Below are 25568 nucleotides of genomic sequence, written 5' to 3' on the forward strand. Positions count from 1 at the left end.
ATTTAGAAAGTCAGACCTGTTGACCTGCCTCCATCTTCCCTCAGAGAGTCCTTCTGATTTTGCCAGAATGGATTTTTAAATTTTTTTTAACATTTATTCATTTTTTGAGAGACAGAGAGAGAGCACAAGCAGGGGAGGGGCAGAGAGAGGGGGAGACACAGAATCTGAAGCAGGCTCCAGGCTCTGAGCTGTCAGCACAGAGCCCGATGTGGGGCTTGAACTCAGGAAACGTGAGATCATGACCTGAGCCAAAGTCGGACGCTCAGCTGACTGAGCCACCCAGGTGCCCCACCAGAATAGATTTTTAGACCAAACTTTGCAAGCAGGATGTTTCTTTAGACTTTTAACTCTGCAACTCTTTTAAACCCAGAATTAGCCATGTAGTGGTTGTTTAGTCACAATTCAGATGTGCAAAAAATGTAACTTTATTTCTCTATAACTGAACTCAGTATAACTCACAACTACCACCCCGCCATCCCGAACCTTTTTGATTGAGAGCTGAAAGCTAGATTTGCCAATTCAGGATAATCCAGTTACTTCTGGGTTAGAATTCAGTTTCTTTAAGATAAGCATTCTGACAAATTCAAGATTCTCTCTGCCCTTTTCATAGTCCTGCCGTTTTCCCAGGGAGTAATCTCAATTGGAAGTAGAAGATTCATGTGAGCATCAGTACATGCTCTGTATTGGTCCCTCTTCTATTTGGTCTTTGAATAGAAGATCGTTGTTGCTCTTTCCTTATTGCATCTACTGTAGAAGCTTCTATATGTTGACTATGGTGGGGGAAAGTTTGAGAATTCTTAACTTTCCCTGCTCCTACCAAGGTGTGTGAGACTCTAGTCCTGTCCATCATTTTTCATTCTCTCCTCTGTGACTTTTGACTAAATTATTTGTTCTCATTCCCCCAGGCTTTGGCTTTTGATATTTAAAACCAAGATTTTGTCTCTTTCTTCTCCCTTGGTTCTTTTTCTGACCTTCTTCCCATCTTCTCTGAGACAATCAGCCTCTTACCCTGGTTTTAATGGTAGAAAGGCTTTGGGAGGTAAAGAAAAATTATAAATAAGAAGTACATTGGGTAATATTTCAAAATATTAAACTATTAACCTTCTACATGCAATTTACTCTTTTCCCATTTCCTGAACATTTTCTTGTGTAATTTTAGAAAAGGCACCAAAATGACAATGATGTCAACAACCGTTCTGTAATGGTGGTGATGAATGGCAGGTAAGTTGTAGAGAAATCAGTTTAGGTAGGACCAGCTCTGGCTTAAGGTTGTCCTTGCTAAAGCTTGATGTGCTGAGTGCTTTGGAAAGGTAATTCAGGACAGTGAAAAGAACCTAGGGTTGAACATAAGAATTTGTTTCTAGAGCTAGTATACCCTGAATTTGCCATGTGACCTCAGACCTCTCTCGGCCTTGTATTTCCTATCTATAAAGTGAAGATAATATTCCCTACCTTAGAGGATTGTGGCAAAAATGAAAATGAAATAATATATATTAAGGCCATTAACAATTTATGACATATAAATGATTATTATTAGTGCGGTGGTGAACATGGAGATAGAAATCTGTCTTTAGAACATCAGTAGATTCTGACATGCCTTATTGGCCATTCTACTAAATAGTCTTTGATCAGGTCATCTTGTATTAACAATCTAAAGAAAGTATTGGTTTTGACCCCATTACTATGGTGTTTGGTCATAGCTATCTAAAATGTTGTCAATAGGTAAATGTTTATATTTGATGATATCCTACAAAATTTGAGCAATTTACCTTTGGCAGGAAAGCATTGAGGCAGACATAATTCCTATATAAAGCAAAATATGAAGACTATCATAAGAGACACAAGAAGTTATAGGAATTAATAAAAAATGAATGATCATAGCTAGTTAAAGAAATCAAGGAAGACTTTCTGGAGGAGGTAACGTCTATGCTAGGTCTTAAGGGATGGGGAAGAATTCAACCAATAGAGGTTGTATAAAAGAAAAAATGACAAGTGTGCACAGTAGCATGACTGCAAATTAGTACAAACTTGAAGGAATTCAAAATTGAAGTCCAGTCTTTTTCACAGTGGCCCTACAGAATACCCAGGAGCTATGGTTTTAATCATATAATTCTATTATGTGAAGTTCTTGGGCATTTAATTCTGTTATTTATTGAGGCTGCTAATTCTTACTCATGGTGGATTATTCCCTCAAGTGTTTTGGTCTGTTGAAGCCTCTCATAAGATGCCACCAAAAAATACAATTATGATTAAAAAGAAAATTTAAGGGGCACCTGGGTGGCTCAGTCCGTTAAGCATCTGACTCTTGATACTGGCTCAGGTTGTGGTCTCTCAGTCCTGAGATTGAGTCCTGCTTCAGGCTGAGCATGTTGCATGCTCTCTTTTTCTCTCTCAAAATAAATAAGTAAGCATTAAAATAACAATAAAAAGAAAAAAGAAAATTTTAAAGAAAGGAAGAAAGTAAATAGAAATAAAAAGAAAAGACAAAACTGAGTGTATTAGAAATTTGCTAGGCTAGGGAGTTACTGACCAAATGGATTTCATCAAATGAACTCCCCAAGTAGTTTGAGCACTTGGGTTTCGAAACACTATTGGAAAAGAATTTTCCATAGAGTGGTTTTAGGATGGGAGGTCACAAGCAGGGCCTTGTTAGACTTTTTCACTCAGTGAAGCTGGTTATTGAAACAGTCTGTATTTCAGAAAGTGGCTTGTCTTTTCTAGAAGACATGGTTTTCAGTAGAGCTGCTATTGAAAAAGTTGGTTTTGCAAGTTGTGATTTCTGTCATTTTCATTTCTCAATAACTTTGGCTACAAGCACACTGTTGGTAAAATTTTCTTTATGAGAATTCTAAATGTCCTGGGTTGAGGTTGTACCATTTCTGAGGGGTTTTGTGTTTGCTTCTGCCAAGTAACTCAAGGATATCACCTGCTGAAACCTAATTTTGAGGAATTGTAAATTTGGATCCCACACCTCACAATGTTACAGATTCTTTTTTTTCAACGTTTATTTATTTTTGGGACAGAGAGAGACAGAGCATGAACGGGGGGAGGGGCAGAGAGAGAGGGAGACACAGAATCGGAAACAGGCTCCAGGCTCTGAGCCATCAGCCCAGAGCCCGACGCGGGGCTCGAACCCACGGACCGCGAGATCGTGACCTGGCTGAAGTCGGACGCCCAACCGACTGCGCCACCCAGGCGCCCCACAATGTTACAGATTCTTAGGGGAGAGTCCTCTATTCTCTGACCCCCAACCTTCTAGAGTAAGATAGACAAACTTTCTTGCCAGCGGGTTGATTTTTTTTAGACCCCCTTTTACCTAATGTTGTTGTCCTTTCAGAGCTTTATGAGGGGTCCTTAGTTCCAACTCACTGCCTCTCAAGATCCTAAGGCTTCATGCCCTATCCCTCTAGTGGACTAAATTAAAGCTAATTGCTAATCATTAAGATTGACAATCCCTTCGCTCACTCAGAGCAAGAACTTCAGAACATGCTGACCTTTTAATTTTTTTCCTGGCTCTACTTTGTGGTAAACATAGCCTTGCTTTGGGAAAGAATGTTCACTTTATTATATCTACCATTTATGAGTGTTTGTAGTAGGAAAAGTACCAGTATGTTACAGAGCTTCAGGAGGTACCATTCACATAAAACAATATAATGTGAATGATCTCTTCTGGAATCAAAACACTGCCTTCTCTAGCTCTCTGATCTATTTTTTGGTTGGTTGGTTGGTTGGTTGGTTGGTTGGTTGGTTGGTTGGTTTGTTTGTTTGTTTGTTTGTTTGTTTGTTTTGAGAGAGAGAGAGAGAGCATGAGCAGGGGAGGGGGTGGGGAGAGAAAGAGAGAATATCCCAAGCAGGCTCCGTGCTGTCAGCACAGAGCCTGATGCAAGGGGCTCAATCTTAGGAACTGTGAGATCATGACCTAACCCAAAATCAAGAGTCAGATGCTTAACCAACTGAGCCACCTAGGTGCCCCTCTGATCATATTTTCTAAACCAGAAGTTAGAATGCAATGCCTGGAAATTAAAAATGTGCTTATGGCGCAACAGTACTGAATATTTTAAATCAGAAAGGAATATCTTCCCCTCTTCTAAATCTGGGACACATGATTGTTATAATGTTCAGGAACAAATTGGTAATAGTTTGACAGCTCCTTGTATCATAAAATAGAAGCTTTTAATTCTTCAGGAGAAGCCAGAATGTTGTAGCCCTTCTTGCCATGTTTTACTGGTGAAAATGACGGCTGACAGAGTGCAAAGTAAAACAAAGTAAAGCAAAATACAACAGATATTCAGATGTCTTTCTCCAACTCTTGTAGCTATTCCCCTTCAGTATATATAGCAGGTTTGAACATTAGTAACAAAATAAGTAAACATATTATATTTTATCTGCATAAAGATGACACTTGAAACCAAGGGAAGTGGGTGCCTAGGTGGCTCATTCAGTTAAGCATCTGACTTTGGCTCAGGTCATGATCTTGCAGCTCATGAGCTCAAGCCCCATGTTGGACTTGTGCTGACAGCTCAGAGCCTGGAGCTTGCTTCAAATTCTGGGTCTTCCTCTCTCTCTGCCCCTCCCCCACGCATGCTGTCTGTCTGTCTGTCTGTCTTAAAAATAAATAGAAACATTTTTTAAAGCAATTTTAAGGGCGTCTGGGTGGTTCAGTTGGACACTTAACCAACTTCAGCTCAGGTCATGATCTCATGGTTTGTGAGTTTGGACTCCACGTCAGGCTCTGTCCTGACAGCTCAGATCCCAGAGCCTCCTTCAAGATTCTGTGTCTCCTTCTCTCTCTCTGCCCCTCCCCAACTCGTGCTCTGTCTCTGTCTCTTAAAAATGAATAAAAAAAGTAAAAAATGTATGTTTTTAATTAAAAAAAAACAGAGAAGGAGATACAAGGATATATAAATAATGGTTTTACAACAAGGACTTACATTTATAACATACAGAGAAAATTTAATTTGGAATAAGATTTAAAGAAATATAACCCAGAGGGAGTGCCTGGGTGGCTCAGTCTGTTAAGCATCAGACCCTGATTTCAGCTCATTATCTCAAAGTTCGTGAGATGGAGCCCCGAGACAGGCTCTGTGCTGATAGCGCAGAACCTGCTCAGGATTCTCTCTCTCTCTCTCTCTGCCCCAACCCTGCTCGTGCTCACACTTGCGTGTTCTCTCTCTCTTTCAAAATGAATATTTTTTAAAAAAGAAATATAACTCAGGAAGTGGAAGAAGATTATCTAACTGAATTTATATTAAAAGACTTTTTTTTTTTTAAATAAAAGAAATTTGGCCCTTTTCAAAGAAGTTATCTTCCCAGTAAAGGTGTCCTGGGAAAACCCGTGCTCTGGCAAAGTGGTGATGTGTGTCATGCCTGCAGATAACAAGGCTTCATTCAAAGGTGAAACATACAATGGCGTTCAGGTGTGCCTTCTCTTTGCCAGCTCTTTGGGTGCTTGGCATAACAGAATTGTTACAAAGAGGTAGCTCATATTTCCAAAATTCTTATGGTACTGTGTATATCTTGCTTCGTTCTTTATCAGAAAGGAAGGATTTATGGGCTGTATGCAACTGGGGAAATTGAGGTACAAAAAACAGAAGGGGAAAGAGCCAGTAGTATTATAGAATCTGCTCCTTCTGCCAGCTGCCTTTTGTGGAAGTGAGGATTTGAGGGGTCAAAAGTAATCCAATTTTAACATAAGTAAATAATATTGGTACAACCATATATGATAGGATATACATTTTATCTATCAAAAAGAATGAGCCATATCTTCTATAAGTACTCTGCAAGATATGTTATTACATGAAACATGCAAAGTGCAGCAAATTCTGTATTTAGTGTATAACTTAAAAAAAATTTTTTTAATGTTTATTTATTTTTGAGAGAGAGAGACAGAGCACGAGTTGGGGAGGGGCAGAGAGAACCGGAGACACAGAATCCAAAGCAGGCTCCAGACTCTGAGCTGTCAGCCTGATCTGAGGCTCGAACTCCCAAACTGTGAGATCATGACCTGGGCAGAAGTGGTACCCTTAATCAACTGAGCCACCCAGGCACCCCTCTAGTATATAACTTGTATTTATTTATTTATTTTAATTTTTTAATGTTTATTTATTATTATTGAGAGACAGAGAGACACAGAGTGTGAGCAGGGGAGGGGTAGAGAGAGGGGGAGAACAGAATCTGAAGTAGGCTCCAGGCTCTGAGCTGTCAGCACAGAGCCCAACGCAGGGCTCGAACTCACAAACTGAGAGATCATGACCTGAGCCGAAGTCAGTCGCCTAACCAGTTGAGCCACCTAGATGCCCCTCTAGTGTATAACTTTTAAATGTATATGTTGTACCATTTGGATTGATATTTTCTAGAAACAAATACAAAAATTTGCATTTGCTACCTTGAGAAGCAAAACTAAAATCTGGGGAGAGAGAATTTTTCTTTTTACATGCTTATTTATTATTTGAACTATTTTTTTTACCATATGCATGTATTACTTTTAGTTAAAGAATAATTAGGGGTGTATATGACTACATATGCATTTTAAAGAGTTTTAGAAAATCCTTATAATCTGAAGTCAAGAGAAATGGGCCCCCTTCTTGATTATAGCAAGGATGCATCTCAAACCACTTTGGTTCTTCTATAAGCCTTGACTTCATCTCCACTTTTTTCTTTTTATTTCTTTTCTTGACCGTCAAAGCAGGGCTATAGGGAAATTCTCAGAACAGGCATTCAAGGCACATTTTCTTACAGGATAAAGGAGGACAAATGGATGAATATTCAAGTGGGAGATATAATAAAACTAAGAAATAATCAGCCTGTCACGGTGAGTACCTCTGTGCATGGTGGTTTCTTCTTTTTGACTTGAGTGGGTACAGAGGAACCCTCTCAGCACTTCTGCTGCCACTGCTTTTGATGACCTCTGTCTGCTTCACTGTGCATCTGGAGATGAACGGCTCCTGTACGAAGTTTGTTTTTGACTGCCTCCCACCATAGCTACAGATAAAGAATGACTAGCTTTAGGAGAGGGTGAGTGTGGTAGCAGCAGTGGATCCTAGACAAAGAGTGTAAACCAAATATCTGTAAAATTCTTAGGATGAATATCTGCTTCTGGGGTAATTGCTTTTTTTGCCACTGTAATATTAAAAGTCTGCCTTCCTGCTTTCCTTATCTTCTCTGACTTTTCTGACCATAGGCTGATATACTATTACTCTCTAGCAGTGAGCCTTACAGTCTGACGTATATAGAAACAGCAGAACTTGATGGGTAAGTGTTCTTTCCTGATGGTCATTTTAAGACCATTTAGCCAGCTTAGAGAATTTCTCACTGAGGGAGAGAATGATGCAGGGAAGATGGAAGTGCCAAAGATACTAGATATATCCAGATAAGAGAAAATAGGCCAGATCCTTGGGATTTCAAGTCTAAAACTGAGCTCTTAGCAGCAACAATCTTGCATCCCCTGGGTGCAGAATAAACTCTGTATTCTCCATCTCTAAACTGGAGACACTCTCACTGTATTCAGTAATGCTGAGTAGCAGGAAAGAGGTAAACAGAACTGTAAAATTTCTGAATAGAGTTCCAAGGTTTCCAGTGGAGGTTTGGGGGGTGGGGAGGATGAGTATGGAGGTAATTGTTTACTGATAAAATACCACATTCTGTAAAGGATTTAAATTACAAATTCATTACCGTGCAAAAGCTAAGGTCTTAGGAGTATAACTTAGGAGGATAGAGACCATCTTCAGGAGCTTGTCCTGTGGAGTTTTGTATCAGTGGCATTCTTACAACTATTCCTCTTGGTGCCCAAGCTTTCTGAAATGTGGCTTCCATTTTTGTTTCTGTCTCTATGCATTCCTGTATCAGCAAATGGTTAATTGGGATTCCTTCATGGGTCCTATAAATATTTATGAGGTGAGGAGTATGTTTACTTGGAAGTATGTGCAAGCTTCTTAAAAGGACCTGCTCCTTATTCTTGAAGGGAGCAGGTGCCACCTTCAGGTTGTTTTGTGATGTCTCTTCAGCTTCATGTAGAGCACCTGACCAGCAAGATTTCCTGGATTGGTTAAAATATTACTGGTGTATTGCAGGAAATGAGAGCAGAGAGATAGGGGAGTGAGTGGGCTAACGCTCAGCTTCCTTGTGAAGCCATCTACCTCAGTACTGTCCTAGACAGAGAACAGTGGGGGTCACTCTTAGAGCTCAGACCTATAGCCCAAGCTCTATTGGCAATATCTATTTCCTGCAATCCGAAGAAGAAGAAGACTTAGGCTGCTGGTGTATGTATGGCTTGTGCTCTGGTGACTATGTGTCCTTTGCTATAGTGAAACCAACCTGAAAGTGAAGCAGGCCATCCCAGTCACCAGTGATTTGGAAGATAACCTGGAGCTGCTTTCTGCCTTTGATGGTGAGTTAGGAACTACACTCACCCACCCACATTTTTATCCATAGAGGACTGGTTAAATAAAGTATGGCACATCCATACATTGAATTCTACATAACTTAGTAAGAACAATATGCAAGTTGGTATTTAGTCACATGGAAAAAATATCCACAACATGTTAACAAGTGAAAGAAAACGATTATAGTAGGCTGCATAGTATATATAACATAAGCTTATTTTTGGAAACATGTATGTTTATGAGTACATGTATAGAAAAAGTTGGAAGGATGTACTTCAAAAGATTAACAGCACTTATCTCTAGGCAATTTTACCTTCTCCTGTCTGCTTTTAGTATTGTATATGTATTTAGTATTGTATATGTATACGTCCTTTGTAAAAAGGACATATTCTATTTTAGTAATCAAGAAAAGGCCAAATTATTTCATTTTGAGAAAAATGCTAGATTTGCTTTAAGTTAAGTATTTTTTTAATTTCTTCAGATTCAGAGCTCATATTACCTGGTAGTACTGATGGTGATAAGTTATCATGTGGGTTTTTCTCTCTCTGAATGACCCATGTCACATACAGAATTACTCTTCTTTGATGCCCAGAAACCTTTGTCCGCCTTTCTAAAGGGAGCTGGTAATCAATGGGCAGCAGTTAAGAGAGGATAGGAAAAAGATGTATGTATTTTGAAAGAGGGATGTTCTTTCCTCTTGTTTGTTAAGCCTCTTTCTGTCCTGTTAGGAAAGGCCTGAGATTACAGAGCCAGGACTCTTTCTCCTTCATTTTTCTTCAGGAAAAGTGATGTGTGAGTCTCCCAATAACAAGTTGGACAAATTCACAGGAATACTGACTTATAAAGGAAAAGACTTCACCCTGGACCATGACAAGCTGCTACTCCGAGGCTGCATCATCAGGAATACAGATTGGTGCTATGGCTTGGTGATTTATACTGGTATGTCTCCTTAGAGTCACAGCAGACTTCCATTCATGACCAATTTGTGCTTATTCAGTTTCTAAGTTGTAGATATGGGACTCAGAGATATATCAGAACACTATGGCTTTGAGACAGAAAGGGAGGGAGGTAGATGGATGGATGAAAGATTTAAGAAAAAAACCCTTTTTCTTAGGAAAAAAAAAATTTTTTTTTCCCCAAGCAATGAGCTGCCAATGTTATTAGCTCTGCCTTTGTTAAAGGAAGTCTTTATGTTACAAGACCACAGGACATTTATAAGTCTTTCTGATCATATCTGGACACAAGAGAAGGTATACACATAGAAAGAGTGTACATGGAATTAACATGTAAAAGGGGAACATGTGAAAGGAGAGAGTATATATATGGATTACTCCCAGGAGAGAATACACACGGTGTTCATTATGGAGAAGAATATGAAATAAAATGTGAGGGATTCATGGCAGAGAAAAAGCAGTGTGGATCATTAGAATTGACCCCTCTTGTTTTTATAAAATTTTTAATGTTTTTATTTATTTTTGAGAGAGAGAGAGACAGACAGAGTGAGTGGGGGAGGGACAGAGAGAGAGAGAGACACAGAATCTGAAGCAGGCCCCAGGCTCTGAGCTGTCAAAACAGAGCCCAAGCGGGGCTCAGACTAACGAGCTATAAGATCATGACTTGGGCCGAAGTCAGACGTTCAACCGACTGAGCCACCAAAGCACCCCAAGAATTGGCCCCTCTTGAGATGTCATTTAGAACTATAATCCCTTATGCTTAGTGAGGGATTTTCTTGGGTTATTCTTGGTGGTTCAGGAAAATGGAGGAAGAAGCTTCTGTGCTACCTACCCTGTGCACTTGGTAACAATGGAAATTGATGACAACAACCATAGTAAGCAGATAGGGAACACTGAAGATAGCATCAAGGAAGATTTACCACAGTGAATACTATTCAACTCAGAGCTCTCCTTCTAGAAAATTCACTCCTAGACATGAGGATCCTATATGCCTCACTTCTGTGGAAAATAATTGGAACCAAGCCATAGAAAGAAGCCTAAGAGTCCAGGGAGGCCTTAGTAGAACTTTTTTTCATTGGTTCTTGAGCTATAATGGTGGCTTCTAGGCGGACTAGACTCAAACCCCAAAGATTTGAAGTACACTTATTTTCTTCACTGTACTTCAGCAGCTACCCCTATACATTGCCATTTATAAAAAGCTCATTTTTCAGCAAAAGGTTTTTTTTCCCTAAAGTAATAGCAGTGAGGTTGCCAACCAGCACAAATTTAGTTAAGGTTTCCCTCTGACTCTTGGTTTACATGGTAGCAAAAAATCTTTTGGGGCTTTGGGAAACTCAGAGCAGAAGAGAACTGATAACCACTTAAGAGCATCTTGAGGTATTCCGTGCAGAATTTAGTTGCTCTTCCCGCTACATGATACCCAGGTTCAACCGTGATCTCCACATCCTCCTTGAAACTTGTGGTAAGGCCATTCTTTCTAAGGACCCTTGGAAGATTCTGCCCCATGTAGCTGCCTGGCTCTGAGCCAAACTTCTCATCCCTTCAAGCCCTTCAAGAAATGTTTGAGAGGAAAGAATGGCATAGCTTATGCCCTGCATTCTCAGTGTTTGCCTACATTATCAGGGAAGTTCTAGTTCCCCCATGTGTAAACATTAATGAAATTCCTTCATTAGAATACATGTAAAAATAACAATCAGATGGTAAAGGCCAGAGAAATTGCTACTTATACTTTCTTCTAAACTGCTTATGTTTTGGTCAGTAATATTCACTAAAAGCTCTTTACTTCTGTTTACTATCTGCCCTGTCATGAGGAAATACAATCTCTGTGTCTCAGCCCCAGAAAAGCCCTGGCTTCCATCTCAGAAGTCACTGCCATTGCCTTTTCCATTCTTCCTTTCCCAAGTAGAAACTTGAAATAGAGCCTGGCCCAACAGTAGTTTTTCTCAAAAGAAGGTAGAGATCTCTTTATCAGAAAATCTCTTTTCTAAGCTAAATAAACCAGATGATGATGAGAATGAAGCTTGTGGCTCCTAGTGTTGAATTACTATATTGTACACCTGAAACTAATATAACACTGTATGTTAACTGGAATTAAAATAAAAACTTAAAAAGGAAGAAGCTTGTGGCTCCTATTCTGACTTAACTCATCTATAAAAAACTAGACTCTCTGAGGTACCAAAAAAAGAGGAATCAGGATTGGTGCACTTTGCAGAAATAGTTGTGATTATTCTTAGAAACAAAATGTTTATTTTTTGAGTTATTGGCACCAAGTATGAGCCTTTCTCCAGGGCTTTATCCCCTGGCTTTGGCAAGAGGTTTGATTAGGTAGTCATAAAGGTATATTTCAATCCAATTTCAATCCTCTGAGTGTATTCAGTGATTCTAAGAGCTGGTCTTCCTGTTTCACTTAGGACCAGACACCAAATTAATGCAGAACTGTGGAAAGTCTACCTTTAAACGGACGCACATGGACCATCTCTTGAATGTCCTTGTGGTCTGGGTAAGTTGAAGACATTTTTCAACTTCTTTACAAGTAGACATGTTTTTCTTCCTTCCATAGCAGCAGCTGGCATTTCCAACTTGGAATTTAGTTGTTTGAAAGACTCAAACAGTTTTAGTATGCCATTTACTAATGTCAGAAGCAAAAAAGAATAGAGCCAATTGACAAGGGAGTCTGTTCTCTAGTTTATACCTGTTAGAGAGAATGATCACACTTTGTTTAAGATTTGATGCTTTGATTAATAGTACTGGAACAGATCAAGAACCCTGCTTTAGAAATTGACACAATTATTTTCCCATAACCTATTTTACTCATGGATACTATAATAAAACTTTACTTGAACTAATAGAACACCTTATTTAAACTGATGATTTTCAAACTGTTTCCTTAGAGGAGTCTGCTGCAGGGGGAATTGAGATCAAGTGAGTTTTGTTCTGGCTCCCTCATTCTGATATTCTCACTTCAAAAAGAACAGCTTCACATTTGTCTGTTCTGTAAGATACCAGTTGAAAAATAAAGATCCTGCTGCTGAGAAATGAAATTGGAAAAGCACTCGATAGATAATAATAGCTTTGATAACAGAAGTTTAAACTGAAGACTAATTTCCCTGCTATCCTATATAGGTTGTCCTTATTCTTGTTAGATATAGACATTGATTTCTTTACTTATACAATTTCTTTGCATGACTGAGCAATTTCAGTGCTGCCTGTAATTAATTCTATGACTTTTTATTTTTACTCTATTGCTTAGACTCTCGAAATTCAAAAATGCCTTTTGTTTCTGTGTATTTCTCACTAATATCTGAATTATAAACTGCCTCTTCTCCATTATTTATTATGGGAAATACTGCAGTTCTTTTCCTAAATCCTTTGGATTTAGTAAATGGGGTTTTAGAAAATTAGGAAAGTTCATTCAGCTTTGAGACCAGAAGCTAGTATCCACTATCTTTCTTTCTACTACTAACTGCATAGCTTTTAGCAGTAGAAATAAAGTGACATTTCCTGGTTTCTTAATGAGGAAGACAGTCACATTTGAAAATTCAGGAAGGTGACATGGGCAAATATGCCGCTGACTATATTAGGAACATCTATCATTAGGCACTAAGTTAGGTCATTTAGCCTGGGCTTGTTTTCAAAACAAGATGTCTCCCATATGCCTAGGAAGTTTCACCTACTTGTTTACCTCTCTGAAGGTCAGTCATAATAGTTGACATCTGTTAGAGTGATTTTAACTTTTTAGAATATTCATTATTCACTTAACTGTAGCCTCACTACATCCATGACAATAAGCAAGTCCATTTGACAAATATGCAAATTGAGACACAGTAAAGATAAATATCATAAATAAAATCCTACAGAAAAATAACAGCAAAGACAGGTTTATGACTCATTAAGTCATCAACTTGTAGTTATTGAAAATCTATCATGTGCCCAGTATGTGCCAGATGTTGTGAGAATCACAAGGATGTATAAGATCTGGATGCAGCCCTCAAGTGTATAAAGGGGGCAGTGCATCAATATGTGTCAGATGTTTTACATATGTAATTTTATTTAATCGTCTCATCTATCCATCTAGGCATAACTTTTCAAAATCAATGCTCTTTCTGCTATACTTGCTGCCTCCCTGGGAAGGCAAAATGAAAACACATGAGAAGTCCTGCTTAACAAGGCAGATTGACCACATACCAAAAAATTATAAAATTAAAAATAAAATCTCCAAATTATGGGAAGAGCCCAAATGTCCATTGACTGATGAATAAAGAAAATGTGGTAGATAGAGATAGAGATAGAGATAGAGATAGAGATAGAGATAGAGATAGAGATAGATAGATAGAATGGAATATTACTTAGCGATCAAAAAGAATGAAGTCTTGCTATTTGCAACAATATGGATGAAACTAGAGCATATTATGCTAAGTGAAATAAGCCAGTCAGAGAAAGACAATTATCATATAGTTTCATTCATATGTGGAATTTAAGAAATGCAATAGATGAACATAGGGGAAAGGAAGGAAAAATAAGATAAAACAGGGAGGTAAACCATAAAAGACTCTTAAATACAGAGAACAAACTGAGGGCTGCTGAAGGAGAGGTGGGTAGGAGATGGGCTAAATGAGTAATGGGCATTGAGGACGGCACTTGTTGGAATGAGCACTGGGTGCTCATATGGAAGTGATAAATCACTGGGTTCTACTTCTGAAACCAAGACTACACTTTATGTTAACTAACTTGGAATTAAATTTAAAAAAATAATAAATTACAAAAAAAGAAAATCCCACAAGCTTCTAGTGAGGAATAAAAGATCATATACCAGGATCAAAAACCAGAATAGCATTGGCCTCCTCAGCAGCAACAGCAGAAGGTAAATATTAATGCCTTCAGATGTGTGCCAGAAAATTGTTTGCAGCCTATAATTCTAAATCTAGTAAAACTGTTAATAAAATTCAAGTATAAAGAAATATCCATATGTATAAAGATTCAAAAAATGTATTCATCCTGTATAATCTCTTAGGAAGCTCCTATTGTGTATACTCAAGCAAACCAAGAAAGTAAACTAAGAAAGAAGATAAGGAAGCCAGGAAACATGGAAGCGGGTGAAAAGAAGTCCTAGGATGATAGTTGAATAGCAGGCCTAGACAACCCCCGTGCAGATTAGAGAAGGACCATAGAGGTATCTGCGGGGGGGGGGGGGTCTCCAGAGAGAAAATGTAGTTCTCTGCTTAGGTTCTCACAAGATAGAGGCAACAGAGGGTCAGTGTAAATGCTGGGGCAGCTGAGCTGGTAGAGTAGCTGCTATAAATGCCTATATTTGAATGGTCATTCATGCAATCTTTCCTTCAGAAAGTGTGAAATGTTGTCTGAGGTACTGTATTCACTTTTGGGCATCAAGTTTAAGAGCATTGAGAAGCTTCTTGAAATGACTATAAAGAAGTACAAACAGGAAATAAATGTGTAACAGCCCTGGCAGAGGATGAACCATCAGTAGACCCAAGATGTTGATGAGTTTTTAGAAGGCAGAAAGCGGATAGATTATATACTTTTTAATGTTTATTTATTTATTTTGAGAGAGTGAGCAGGGGAGGGGCAGAGAGAGAGGGAAACACAGAATCCCAAGCAGGCTATGTGCTGACAGCACAGAGCCCCATGTGGAGCTGAAACTCAAAGAGTGTGAGATCATGGCCTGAGCCAAAACCAACAGTCAGACGTTTAACCAACTGAGCCACCCAGGTGCCCCTAGATTATATTGATAGACAAACCAGGGTAGTGAAAACTTCAGTGCAAATGCATTCTTCCTGGTAGAGCTCAATCATAGCTCCAAGCTAACATTAGCAGGTATGAAAAGTAGGGGTGGTATATGGAATAATGGTCAAGATAATTAATTTAAAAACTGTCCATAAAACAACATGGGCAATAATTGGCCCCTATACCATCCTGACACCTGTATAGCATACATATAGTAATAACAAGTGTATTTGCCTTCCAGTCTCAGAAGGGAACTGCTTTCTAAAGAAATGTAAAAATTATCTCAGAAGGCTAGGGCTTCTTTTTTTTTTTAATTTTTTTAATGTTTTATTTATTTTTGAGCCAGGGAGAGACAGAGCATGAACAGGGGAGGGTCAGAGAGAGGGAGACACGGAATCTGAAACAGGCTCCAGGCTCTGAGCTGTCAGCACAGAGCCCGACGCGGGGCTCGAACTCACGGAGTGCGAGATCATGACCTGAGCCGAAGTCGACCACTTAACCAACTGAGCCACCCAGGCGCCCCAAGGCTAAGGCTTCTGATGTGGGTCTCATCACTTCAGAGTAAAACCCACTTTATTTCAATTTTAAGGGATTCAAATGTGCTTTCATGTTCCTTGTGTACCTGAGGGTGAGGCCCATCAAATAACACATACTACCTACCTACATAGAACTTGTGCTTCCATGTTCCCATTCAGGAGAGTGGCCTACTGGGGAAACAAAATTAACCAAAGGAAACAAAACCAACCTATAATGATCAAACTACTCTTCTCCTCATATTTTTTTTTTCAACGTTTATTTATTTTTGGGACAGAGAGAGACAGAGCATGAACGGGGAAGGGTCAGAGAGAGGGAGACACAGAATCGGAAACAGGCTCCAGGCTCTGAGCCATCAGCCCAGAGCCTGACGCGGGGCTCGAACTCACGGACCGCGAGATCGTGACCTGGCTGAAGTCGGACGCTTAACCGACTGCGCCACCCAGGCGCCCCTCTTCTCCTCATATTTTTAAGTGTACTAGAGGGAAAACAGGAACACACAAGAGGAGGAAGAGGGTGAACAAGTAAAATAACTGACCCTGGAATAGACATTATAATTCAGGGAAGAGAAAAGAAAAGAACTTTTGAAAAATTCTTATTACTATTCTTAGAAGAAGAAATTGCAGGGGTGCCTGGGTGGCCCTGGGTTAAGCAGCCGACTCCAGCTCAGGTCATGATCTCACGGTTTGTGAGTTTGAGCCCTGCGTCAGGCTCTGTGCTGACAGCTCAGAGCCTGGAGCTGGCTTTGGATTCTATGTCTCCCTCTCTTTCTCTCTGCCCCTCCCCTGTGCGTGCTCTCGCTCTCTCTCTCTCTTTCAAAAATAAATAAACAATAAAAAAAATTATAACAGTTTACAGATAAAATTATATAATGTGGGCAATTTGCTTAAAAGGGGAAGAGGAGTTTTAGGTGTAATAAGACTGGCCCTGAATTGATAGTTGTTGAAGCTGGGTGATGGGCACATGGGGGTTCATTATACTATTTATATAACTTAATAAGTGTTTGAAATTCTTCATAATAAAAAGCTTTTTAAAATCTTATTTTCTGAGAATGGTCTCAATTATACCTGCTCCTCCTGCCTTTTACATCCTTGTCTTCAAAGACTTGCCCATCAGTGACCTCACTTCAATAATGGAGTGATTGAAAGCTCGGGTTCTGGAACTGGTTCAAAACCTGTCTCTCTGGGCACCTGGCTGGCTCAGTTGGAGGAGCATGTAATTCTTGACCTTGGAGTCATGAGTTCAAGCCTCATGTTGGGTGTAGAGATTACTAAAAAAAGATAAATAAACTTGAACACAAAAAAACAAAAAACATGTCTCTCCTAGTTAGTAGCTAAGTGACTTTAGGCAAAATACTTTTCTACTCTTAATGTCAAATTCCTCATCTATTATTAAAACATTTATAAATATAAAATATTTAAATATTAAAATAAATAATATAGAGAGAGTACTGAGCACAACTCCTGGCACTTAATTAGTATTTAATGTATTTTAATAACTTTTAGCTCACTTCAAATCCCAAGGATGCCCAATGGATACAAAAATACATATTCAAAAGGGTACATGCACCCTGATGTCCATAGCATTATCAACAATAGCCCAACTGTGGAAAGACCCCAAATGTCCATCAGCTGATAAATGGATAAAAAAAGAAGTGATATAAGTAATGACCATTTTTCTATGCCATTTCAAAATTTATACTGCAGTTTTTCTTACTGCATTGCTTAGCACCTCTAGTACAATGTTGATACCATCAATTTTTTTTTCTGACTTGAATGGGATTACATTTAATGTTTTACCATAAAATATGAAGTTTGCCATAGAGTCTGGTAGCTCACTTTTATCAAGACATATTCCGGGGTGCCTGGGTGGCTCAGTCGGTTAAGCGTCCGATTTCAGCTCAGGTCACGATCTCGCGGTCCGTGAGTTCAAGCCCCGCGTCGGGCTCTGGGCTGATGGCTCAGAGCCTGGAGCCTGCTTCCGATTCTGTGTCTCCCTATCTCTCTCTGCCCCTCCCCCATTCATGCTCTGTCTCTCTCTGTCTCAAAAATAAATAAACTTTAAAAAAATAAAATAAAAATAAAATAAAAAAATAAAAAAAGATATATTCCTAACTTGCTTCACTGTATACTAACTAATTTGGGTATAAATTTTAAAAAATAAAAAATAAAGTTAAATTAAAAAAAGATATATTCCTGGGGCGCCTGGGTGGCGCAGTCGGTTAAGCGTCCGACTTCAGCCAGGTCACGATCTCGCGGTCCGTGAGTTCGAGCCCCGCGTCAGGCTCTGGGCTGATGGCTCAGAGCCTGGAGCCTGTTTCCGATTCTGTGTCTCCCTCTCTCTCTGCCCCTCCCCCGTTCATGCTCTGTCTCTCTCTGTCCCAAAAATAAATAAACGTTGAAAAAAAAATTAAAAAAAAAAAAAGATATATTCCTAACTTACTAAGGGTATTTATAGATGTGGAATTTTTATTTGGTCATCTTTTGAGATGATCACTTTTATGCAACTTTAATCTGTTAATAGTACTGAATCTTATTCTTAGATTCTGTAAAGCTAATGTATCTTTATATTCCTGTGAGAAACCTAATTAGACAAAAGATATTCATCTCTTCATATACTGCAGAATCTAATTTGCTACTAATTATTTAACATTTTTGCATCTTTGTTCATTAGTAAGACTACCTATAATTTTATTTTTGGTGTGCTATAATTGTATTTTAGAGCTAAAACTATGTATACTAGATTCGTAGAATGCGATGGAAACATTTTTTTAAGCACGTGTTCCTGAACAGTTTGTATAACATAAAAATTATTGAAAGTATAAAGAAATTGTATAAAACTTGTTTAAAAAAAGATGTAGAATATATGTGTATATATATAATATATATATATTATATATATATTCGTATATAGTGGAATATTACTCCACAATCAAAAAGAATGAAATCTTGCCATTTGCAGCAATATGGATAGAGCCAAAGTGCATTATGCTAAATGAAATAAATCAGTCAGAGAAAGACAAAATACCATATGATTTCACTCACATGTGGAATTTAAGAAACAAAACAGATGTTGACATTTGTAGGGGGGGTGTGGAGATAGGGAAACAAACCATAAGAGACTCTAAATAATAGAGATCAGACTAAGGGTTGATGGAGGGAGGTGGGGGGGATGGGCTAGATGGGTGATGGGTATTAAGGACGGCACTTGTTATGATGAGCACAGTTGTATGTAAGTGATGAATCACTGTGTTCTATTCCTGAAACCAATATTGCACTGCATGTTAACTAACTAGAATCTAAATAAAAATTTGAAAGGAAAAAAAGATTCCAAGGATGGCTCGTGCTGGGCTTTCTTTTCCGTCCTGTACTACTGCCTAGAGCTTGTGAACTACAGGATGCCCCTGCCCTCCAGGAAAAGAGAGAAGCTTTGTTGAGAGCTAAATGTCCAAAAGTAGACATGAAGCAGCACATGCCTTAGATAACATGTTAATTTAATTCTGTTTCTGATTTCCAGATTTTCCTGTTTTTAGGCAGCATGTGCTTTATCCTAGCAATTGGGCATGGCATTTGGGAAAACAAAAAAGGCTACTACTTCCAGAATTATCTGCCATGGGAAGAATATGTCCCTTCATCAGCTGTCTCTGCCATCCTCGTATTCTGGTCCTACTTCATTATTCTTAACACTGTGGTGCCCATTTCCCTTTATGTCAGGTAAGCTTCTTTGACCACTTTGTGTCATAGGGGGAGGAGCTGACTTTATACATCCTGCTTAACTCCCCAACTAGAGTGTAAATGTTTGGGAAGCATAGACTGTATGCTCTTTAACTCTTTACTTTCCACAGTGCCAGTGTACAAAACACTCTGAGAAATGTCTAGAGATTGTATTAGTGCTTTCCATATCCAGAATACTGTACTAGATACTATGAGTTACACAAAGAGAAAACCATCCCTGCCCTCAAAGAGCTTATAATGTAACTAAATAAGACATAGAAACACATGCAATAATTGAAAAAATGCACACAAATTTGGTGATGCTGAAGCATAAGTCAGGCAGCCCCTAGTTAAGCAATGACATAGGTCCCAAACATACATTTGTAAATCAGTTAATCAGAACTCACATTTGTTTTCCCCCAGAAACAATGTGGCAAATGGTATTATAGATGTAATTATGACCTAAGTTCTGGGTTCTAAAAGTTGTAAAAGAAAAGAAGGATGTTTCCTTTGCCTTTTCATGGACAAAAATTTGAAATGGGTCAAATAAGCCTTTGAGCTCCTTTTTCTATTTTCATCATTCCCTTTCACATACACACATCCAAACACGTTTTTATATCCTTCTTTCCAGGTTTCCTAAACCCTGCACTGTGACATTCCAACCTGAAAAGCACCCTGCATGACTAAATTATCTTATTAATTTAATATTTATTGAGCACAGCACCTACTATGTGCCAAGCACTATACTAGGTGCTAGAAATAGAAACATAAATCATAAGACAGCTCTTTCTGTAGATAAGCTTACAACATAGCTGTGGAAACAGATACTTAAGTAATTATGGTACAATATGGAAAATGATGTAAGAGAAATATATAGGGAGTGCTTATGGGAGACTGGAAAAGGAACAGGTTGGTTCTACCTGGAGAGGCTTGGGGGATTACAGAAAAAGTAATAATCAAACTGGTATTTGAGAGAAGAGTGGAATTCATCATGCAGAAAATAGCAAAACAATATTGCAAACAGAAAGATCAGCATGTGCAAAGGTTTGGTGTGGTCATAGAACAATGAGTAGCCTAGGCTAAAGTGTTGGATGATAATTCAGTATCCTATCCAGGAGAGCCTTAAATGTCAGGCTAAGGATTTTGGATGTTTTTTTTAATGTTTGTTTATTTACTTTTGAGAGAGAGGGAAAGCGAGTGCACAAGGATGGGAGGGGACAGAGAGACACACAGAATCTGAAGCAGGCACCAGGCTCCAAGCTTCAAGCTGTCAAAGTAGAAAATGAACTACTGGGACCTCATCAAAATAAAAAGCTTCTGCACAGCAAAGGAAACAATCAGCAAAACTAAAAGGCAACCGACAGAATGGGAGACAATATTTGCAAATGACATATCAGATAAAGGGTTAGTATCCAAAATCTATAAAGAACTTCTCAAACTCAACATCCAAAAAACAAATCATCCAGTGAAGAAATGGGCAAAAGACATGAATAGACACTTCTCCAAAGAAGACATCCAGATGGCCAACCGACACATGAAAAAATGCTCCACATCACTCATCATCAGGGAAATATAAATCAAAAACACAATGAGATACCACCTTACACCTGTCAGAATGGCTAACATTAACAACTCAGGCAACAACAGATGTTGGCAAGGATGCGGAGAAAGAGGATCTCTTTTGCACTGCTGGTGGGAATGCAAGCTGGTGCAGCCACTCTGGAAAACAGTATGGAGGTTCCTCAAAAAACTAAAAATAGAACTACCCTACGACTCAGCAGTTGCACTACTAGGCCTTTATCCACAGGATACAGGTGTGCTGTTTCGAAGGGACACATGCACCCCCATGTTTATAGCAGCACTATCAACAATAGCCAGAGTATGGAAAGAGCCCAAATATCCATCGATGGAAGAATGGATAAAGAAAATGTGGTATATATACACAATGGAGTATTACTCGGCAATCAAAAAGAAGGAAATCTTGCCACTTGCAACTACATGGAACTGGAGGGTATTATGCTAAGTGAAATTAGTCAGAGAAAGACAAAAATCCTATGCCTTCACTCATATGAGGACTTTAAGAGACCAAACAGATGAACATAAGGGGAGGGAAACAAAAATAATATAAAAACAGGAAGGGGGACAAAACAGAAGAGACTCAAATATGGAGAACAAACTGAAGGTTACTAGAGGGGCTGTGGGAGGGAGGATGGGCTATATGAGTAAGAGGCACTAGGGAATCTACTCCTGAAATCATTGTTGCACTATATGCTAACTAATTTGGATGTAAATTTTAAAAAATAAAAAGTAAAATTAAAAAAATAAAAATAAAATGATATACAACCCCCCCCCCAAAAAAAAGCTGTCAAAGTAGAGCCTGATGTGGGGCTTGAACTTATGAACTGTGGGATCATGACCTGAGCCAAAGTCGGACACTTAACCGACTGAGCCATGCAGGTGACTCCCAAGGAGTTTGGATTTTATCCTAAAGGCAGCAAAGATTTTTCTAAGGAAAGAAATGATATGATTAAATGTTTGGGTTTAGAGAAATAGCTATGTTGGTTGGTATGGCAAAGGAAGGGAGGGATCAAGATTCAGTGCTTGAGGACCTGTAGAGTGAGTAATGTGGGCTAGAGCACTCCTGCCTCACCTGAAATTAAACAAACAAACATGTTGCTCAATGCAGTTGTCTTTTAGAAGTGACCAAAACTAACACACATTAAGCACAAATGGTGATAGGAAGGAGGCCCATTAAAAATCTTAACTATTTTAGGGGCGCCTGGGTGGCGCAGTCGGTTAAGCGTCCGACTTCAGCCAGGTCACGATCTCGCGGTCCGTGAGTTCGAGCCCCGCATCAGGCTCTGGGCTGATGGCTCGGAGACTGGAGCCTGTTTCCGATTCTGTGTCTCCCTCTCTCTCTGCCCCTCACCCGTTCATGCTCTGTCTCTCTCTGTCCCAAAAATAAATAAACGTTGAAAAAAAATTAAAAAAAAAAAAAAAAGAAAAAAAAAAAATCTTAACTATTTTAAAATGAAGATGCTTGTTAACTATAAAGAATCTATAATACGAATTATTTGGAACAGAAGAGGAATGTGATAAAGGCAATAGGGAAAATTCAGGTAAAGTGAAGAGGACACTATTAGGGGGAGAAGCTACCCCACAGGCAGATTGCCCCTGCCAGGAATTTTATCAGGTCAGCTTCTATGACCTGTTTCTGATTTTCACAGATCCTTCCCTTCTTCTGAAACAAGTTTCTGAGTGTTTAAGTTTCTCTTCCTTGCCAGTGGATTTACATGACAGCCACAGTAATCCTCTAATTAAACCTAAACAGCCTTTTATTAGGTAGTTCATAATTCTACCACGCCTTGCATTACTGCAAAAGTTCAAAACTTTTTATTTTTCCTGGATATGTTTTGGAAGAAGAAAAAATGAAAGGGGGTTATGCCTCAGCAAAATTAATGAAGTATATCTGGATCCAGATGGTAAAGCACTGAGTGAAAATGGTCGAGATCAGATTTACATTGGGTTGGCTGGTGGGAATGTCCTTCAAAATCCATGGTAGGTTCCCAAGGAGGATATTCTGATTTTCAGATGCTGGCCCTGACCTGTTAAGAAGGAAACCAGGATTATGTATTTGATATGTTCTAACCCAGGACGCTTCTTTTCTTGCTTTCTCCATAGTGTTGAGATAATAAGATTGGGCAACAGTTGCTATATCAACTGGGATCGGAAGATGTTTTATGCACCAAAGAACTCACCAGCACAGGCTCGCACCACCACCCTTAATGAGGAGCTTGGCCAGGTCAAATACGTGTTCTCTGACAAAACAGGAACCCTGACTCAGAACATCATGGTTTTCAATAAGTGTTCTATTAATGGGATGTTCTATGGTATGCATGTCTTCCTGCTTTCCCTGAGTCCTGGGGAAATTCTACTTTGCAGATTGTTTTCAAGGATAATCTGCCTCTAATTCTATATACCTCTGAAATTCACATTTATCTCTTATTCTCATAACCTTCTTTACTCATTAAACAAAGATCACCAACTCCATTCAGTTGCTTACCAAAAAGCTTTTATTTCACACCTTATAGAGATAATCCATTGTGTTGGACATTGGAAATACCAAGATGTACGAGACTTAATCTCTGTCCTCCAGGAATTCCCAATGTCTTGAGAGGGTCAGTTCACTCTCATATTAAATCACACAGAGAAACCAGATATTGTTGAAGCTGCTAATCTCCTGATTCCCCCTCAGACCAATAAGCAGTCTTGAGAGAAGCCATCAAAGGATAGTCAAGTTGGTTGGGCAGGGTCCCCAATGCCCAATTCCTCATTCATTTCATGCCTTAAGCCTAAACTTATTTTTGTGACAGGGTTAAGTCCTCAGGTATGTGAACATTCATGCCCAATGCACTAACTAGCTGAGGAAGGCAATCACATCTAAAAAGGTAGAGCATTTCTACTCTGGGGTGATGAAAAAGCTTTGAAACTAGAGAGATGTGTAGTATACAACATTGTAAATGCACTACATGCCTCTGAATTGTACACTTTAAAATGGTTAATTGTATGTCATATGCCTTTTACCTCAATTAAAAAATAATTAAAAATTTAAGATTAAAATTTAAGATTAAGATTTTTTTAAAAAGCTACTATTTCCTATTATCCCTGCCAAACAACTTTTCCTATGTATAAACTCTGAAAGCCTATTTTTAGATGAGTTGATTTGGGTAAAGATCTTAATTCTCTGTCTCATTATAAGATCTGATGATACACTGGGTAAGGTTGAAAGGGCTATGGGTGTTTCTTCTTCTTCTTTTTTTTTTTTCTAATTCTTTTTTAATGTTTATTTACTTTTGAGAGAGATAATGAGTAGGGGAGAGGCAGAGAGAGGGAGAGAGCGAGAATTCTAAGCAGGCCCCACCTTCTGAAGACCCCACAAACTATGTGGGGCTTGAACCCACAAACTATGAAGAGTCAGAGGCTTAACCGACTGAGCCACCCAGGTGTCCCAAAAGGGCCATGGTTGTTTCTATGCTTGACATAAGACTGTCTTCCACTGCTATTTTGTTTATACTATCTGCTGGCCAAGAATCCTAAACATTCTTGCACTATTTTCATATTTCTTCTAGGTAACTTTTGTGACTGGAGGGCTTCATGAAATAGAAGGTCTTTCCCACATCCAGTGACTAACTTCCAGCCTCACCTCACACTTAAGGGAGAAGAGTTGGGGCCCAAGCAAATGACCTCTTACCATTAGCTTGGGGAGTGGAGCTTACTGGGACACTAAGGGCTGGGTGGCCTGAGGAGATTCAAGGAAGCTTGATGGGAAGTCTGGGATGATAGAATCAGAAGCAATAAGCTGTTAACCTTCCTTTAAATTACCATATGACCCCATAAGTCTATTCCTAGGTATATTCCACTCAAAAGATGGAAAACAGGGATTCAAACAGATAGATATATGCTGGCATTCATTGCAGCATTATTCACCAGTAGCCCAAAGGTAAAAACAACCATGTGTCCGTCAACAGATGAATGGATAAACAAATTGTGGTATATCCATTCAAAGCAATATTACTAAGTCATAAAAAGTAATGAGGTTCTGACACATGCTACAACATGGATGATTCTTGAAAACTTTATACTAAGTGAAATAAGCCAAACACAAAAAGAAATAGTGTATGATTCTACTTATATGAAACATCTAGAATAGACAAATTTATAGAGACAAAAAGTGGAGGTTATTAGGGGCTAGGAATAGGGAGGAATTGGGGAATTTCTGTTTAGAATGCTGAAAAAATTTTGGAAATTTATAATGGTGATTATTGTACCACATTGTCAATGTGATTAATGACACTGAATTGTATGCTAACAAATGGTTAAATTTTTATGTTATATGTATTTTATCACAGCAAAAAAATAATTTAAACATTGCCAAGTCTCTGCTCTCTTTACTTATCAACAGGTCATGTCTATGACAAAAAGGGAATGAAAGTAGAAGTCTCTGAGGTGAGTGATTACAGTTACCTGTGATATGCGTGAGAGCTGAGACCATGCTAAACAGCAGCATCTTTGACACAAATTGAGAGTCCCTTAGCCCTGAAATAGTAAAGCTTTTATTGGCCCATAATATCAGAAAGCATTATATAAATGACCTATGTTTATTTGAGGGGATTTGGGTTTGTGCTTTAAAATCAAAATAGCTTTCTTTCTTTTTTCTTTTTTCCTATTTGAAAAATAGTCTTTCC

General features: G+C 38.8%; 1 protein-coding gene across 1 annotated transcript in view; it reads left to right on the plus strand.

The window, feature by feature from the left end:
* The window catches only part of LOC124524403 (phospholipid-transporting ATPase FetA-like), a 117725-nt gene that overhangs the window by 55606 nt on the left and 36551 nt on the right, over positions 1-25568 (plus strand). Inside the window, exons 6-14 of the mRNA XM_047096662.1 lie at positions 1160-1221; positions 6739-6811; positions 7181-7251; positions 8304-8386; positions 9162-9320; positions 11746-11834; positions 19127-19323; positions 23005-23213; positions 25286-25329. Coding sequence (XP_046952618.1) covers positions 1160-1221; positions 6739-6811; positions 7181-7251; positions 8304-8386; positions 9162-9320; positions 11746-11834; positions 19127-19323; positions 23005-23213; positions 25286-25329 — 987 coding nt within the window. The remainder of the gene's footprint in view (positions 1-1159; positions 1222-6738; positions 6812-7180; positions 7252-8303; positions 8387-9161; positions 9321-11745; positions 11835-19126; positions 19324-23004; positions 23214-25285; positions 25330-25568) is intronic.

The sequence above is a fragment of the Lynx rufus genome, unplaced genomic scaffold (assembly GCF_022079265.1).
Source record: "Lynx rufus isolate CCGP_SWC_20201006 ecotype Redwood Valley unplaced genomic scaffold, mLynRuf1.p SCAF_10, whole genome shotgun sequence".
NCBI classification, from domain to species: Eukaryota; Metazoa; Chordata; class Mammalia; order Carnivora; family Felidae; genus Lynx; species Lynx rufus.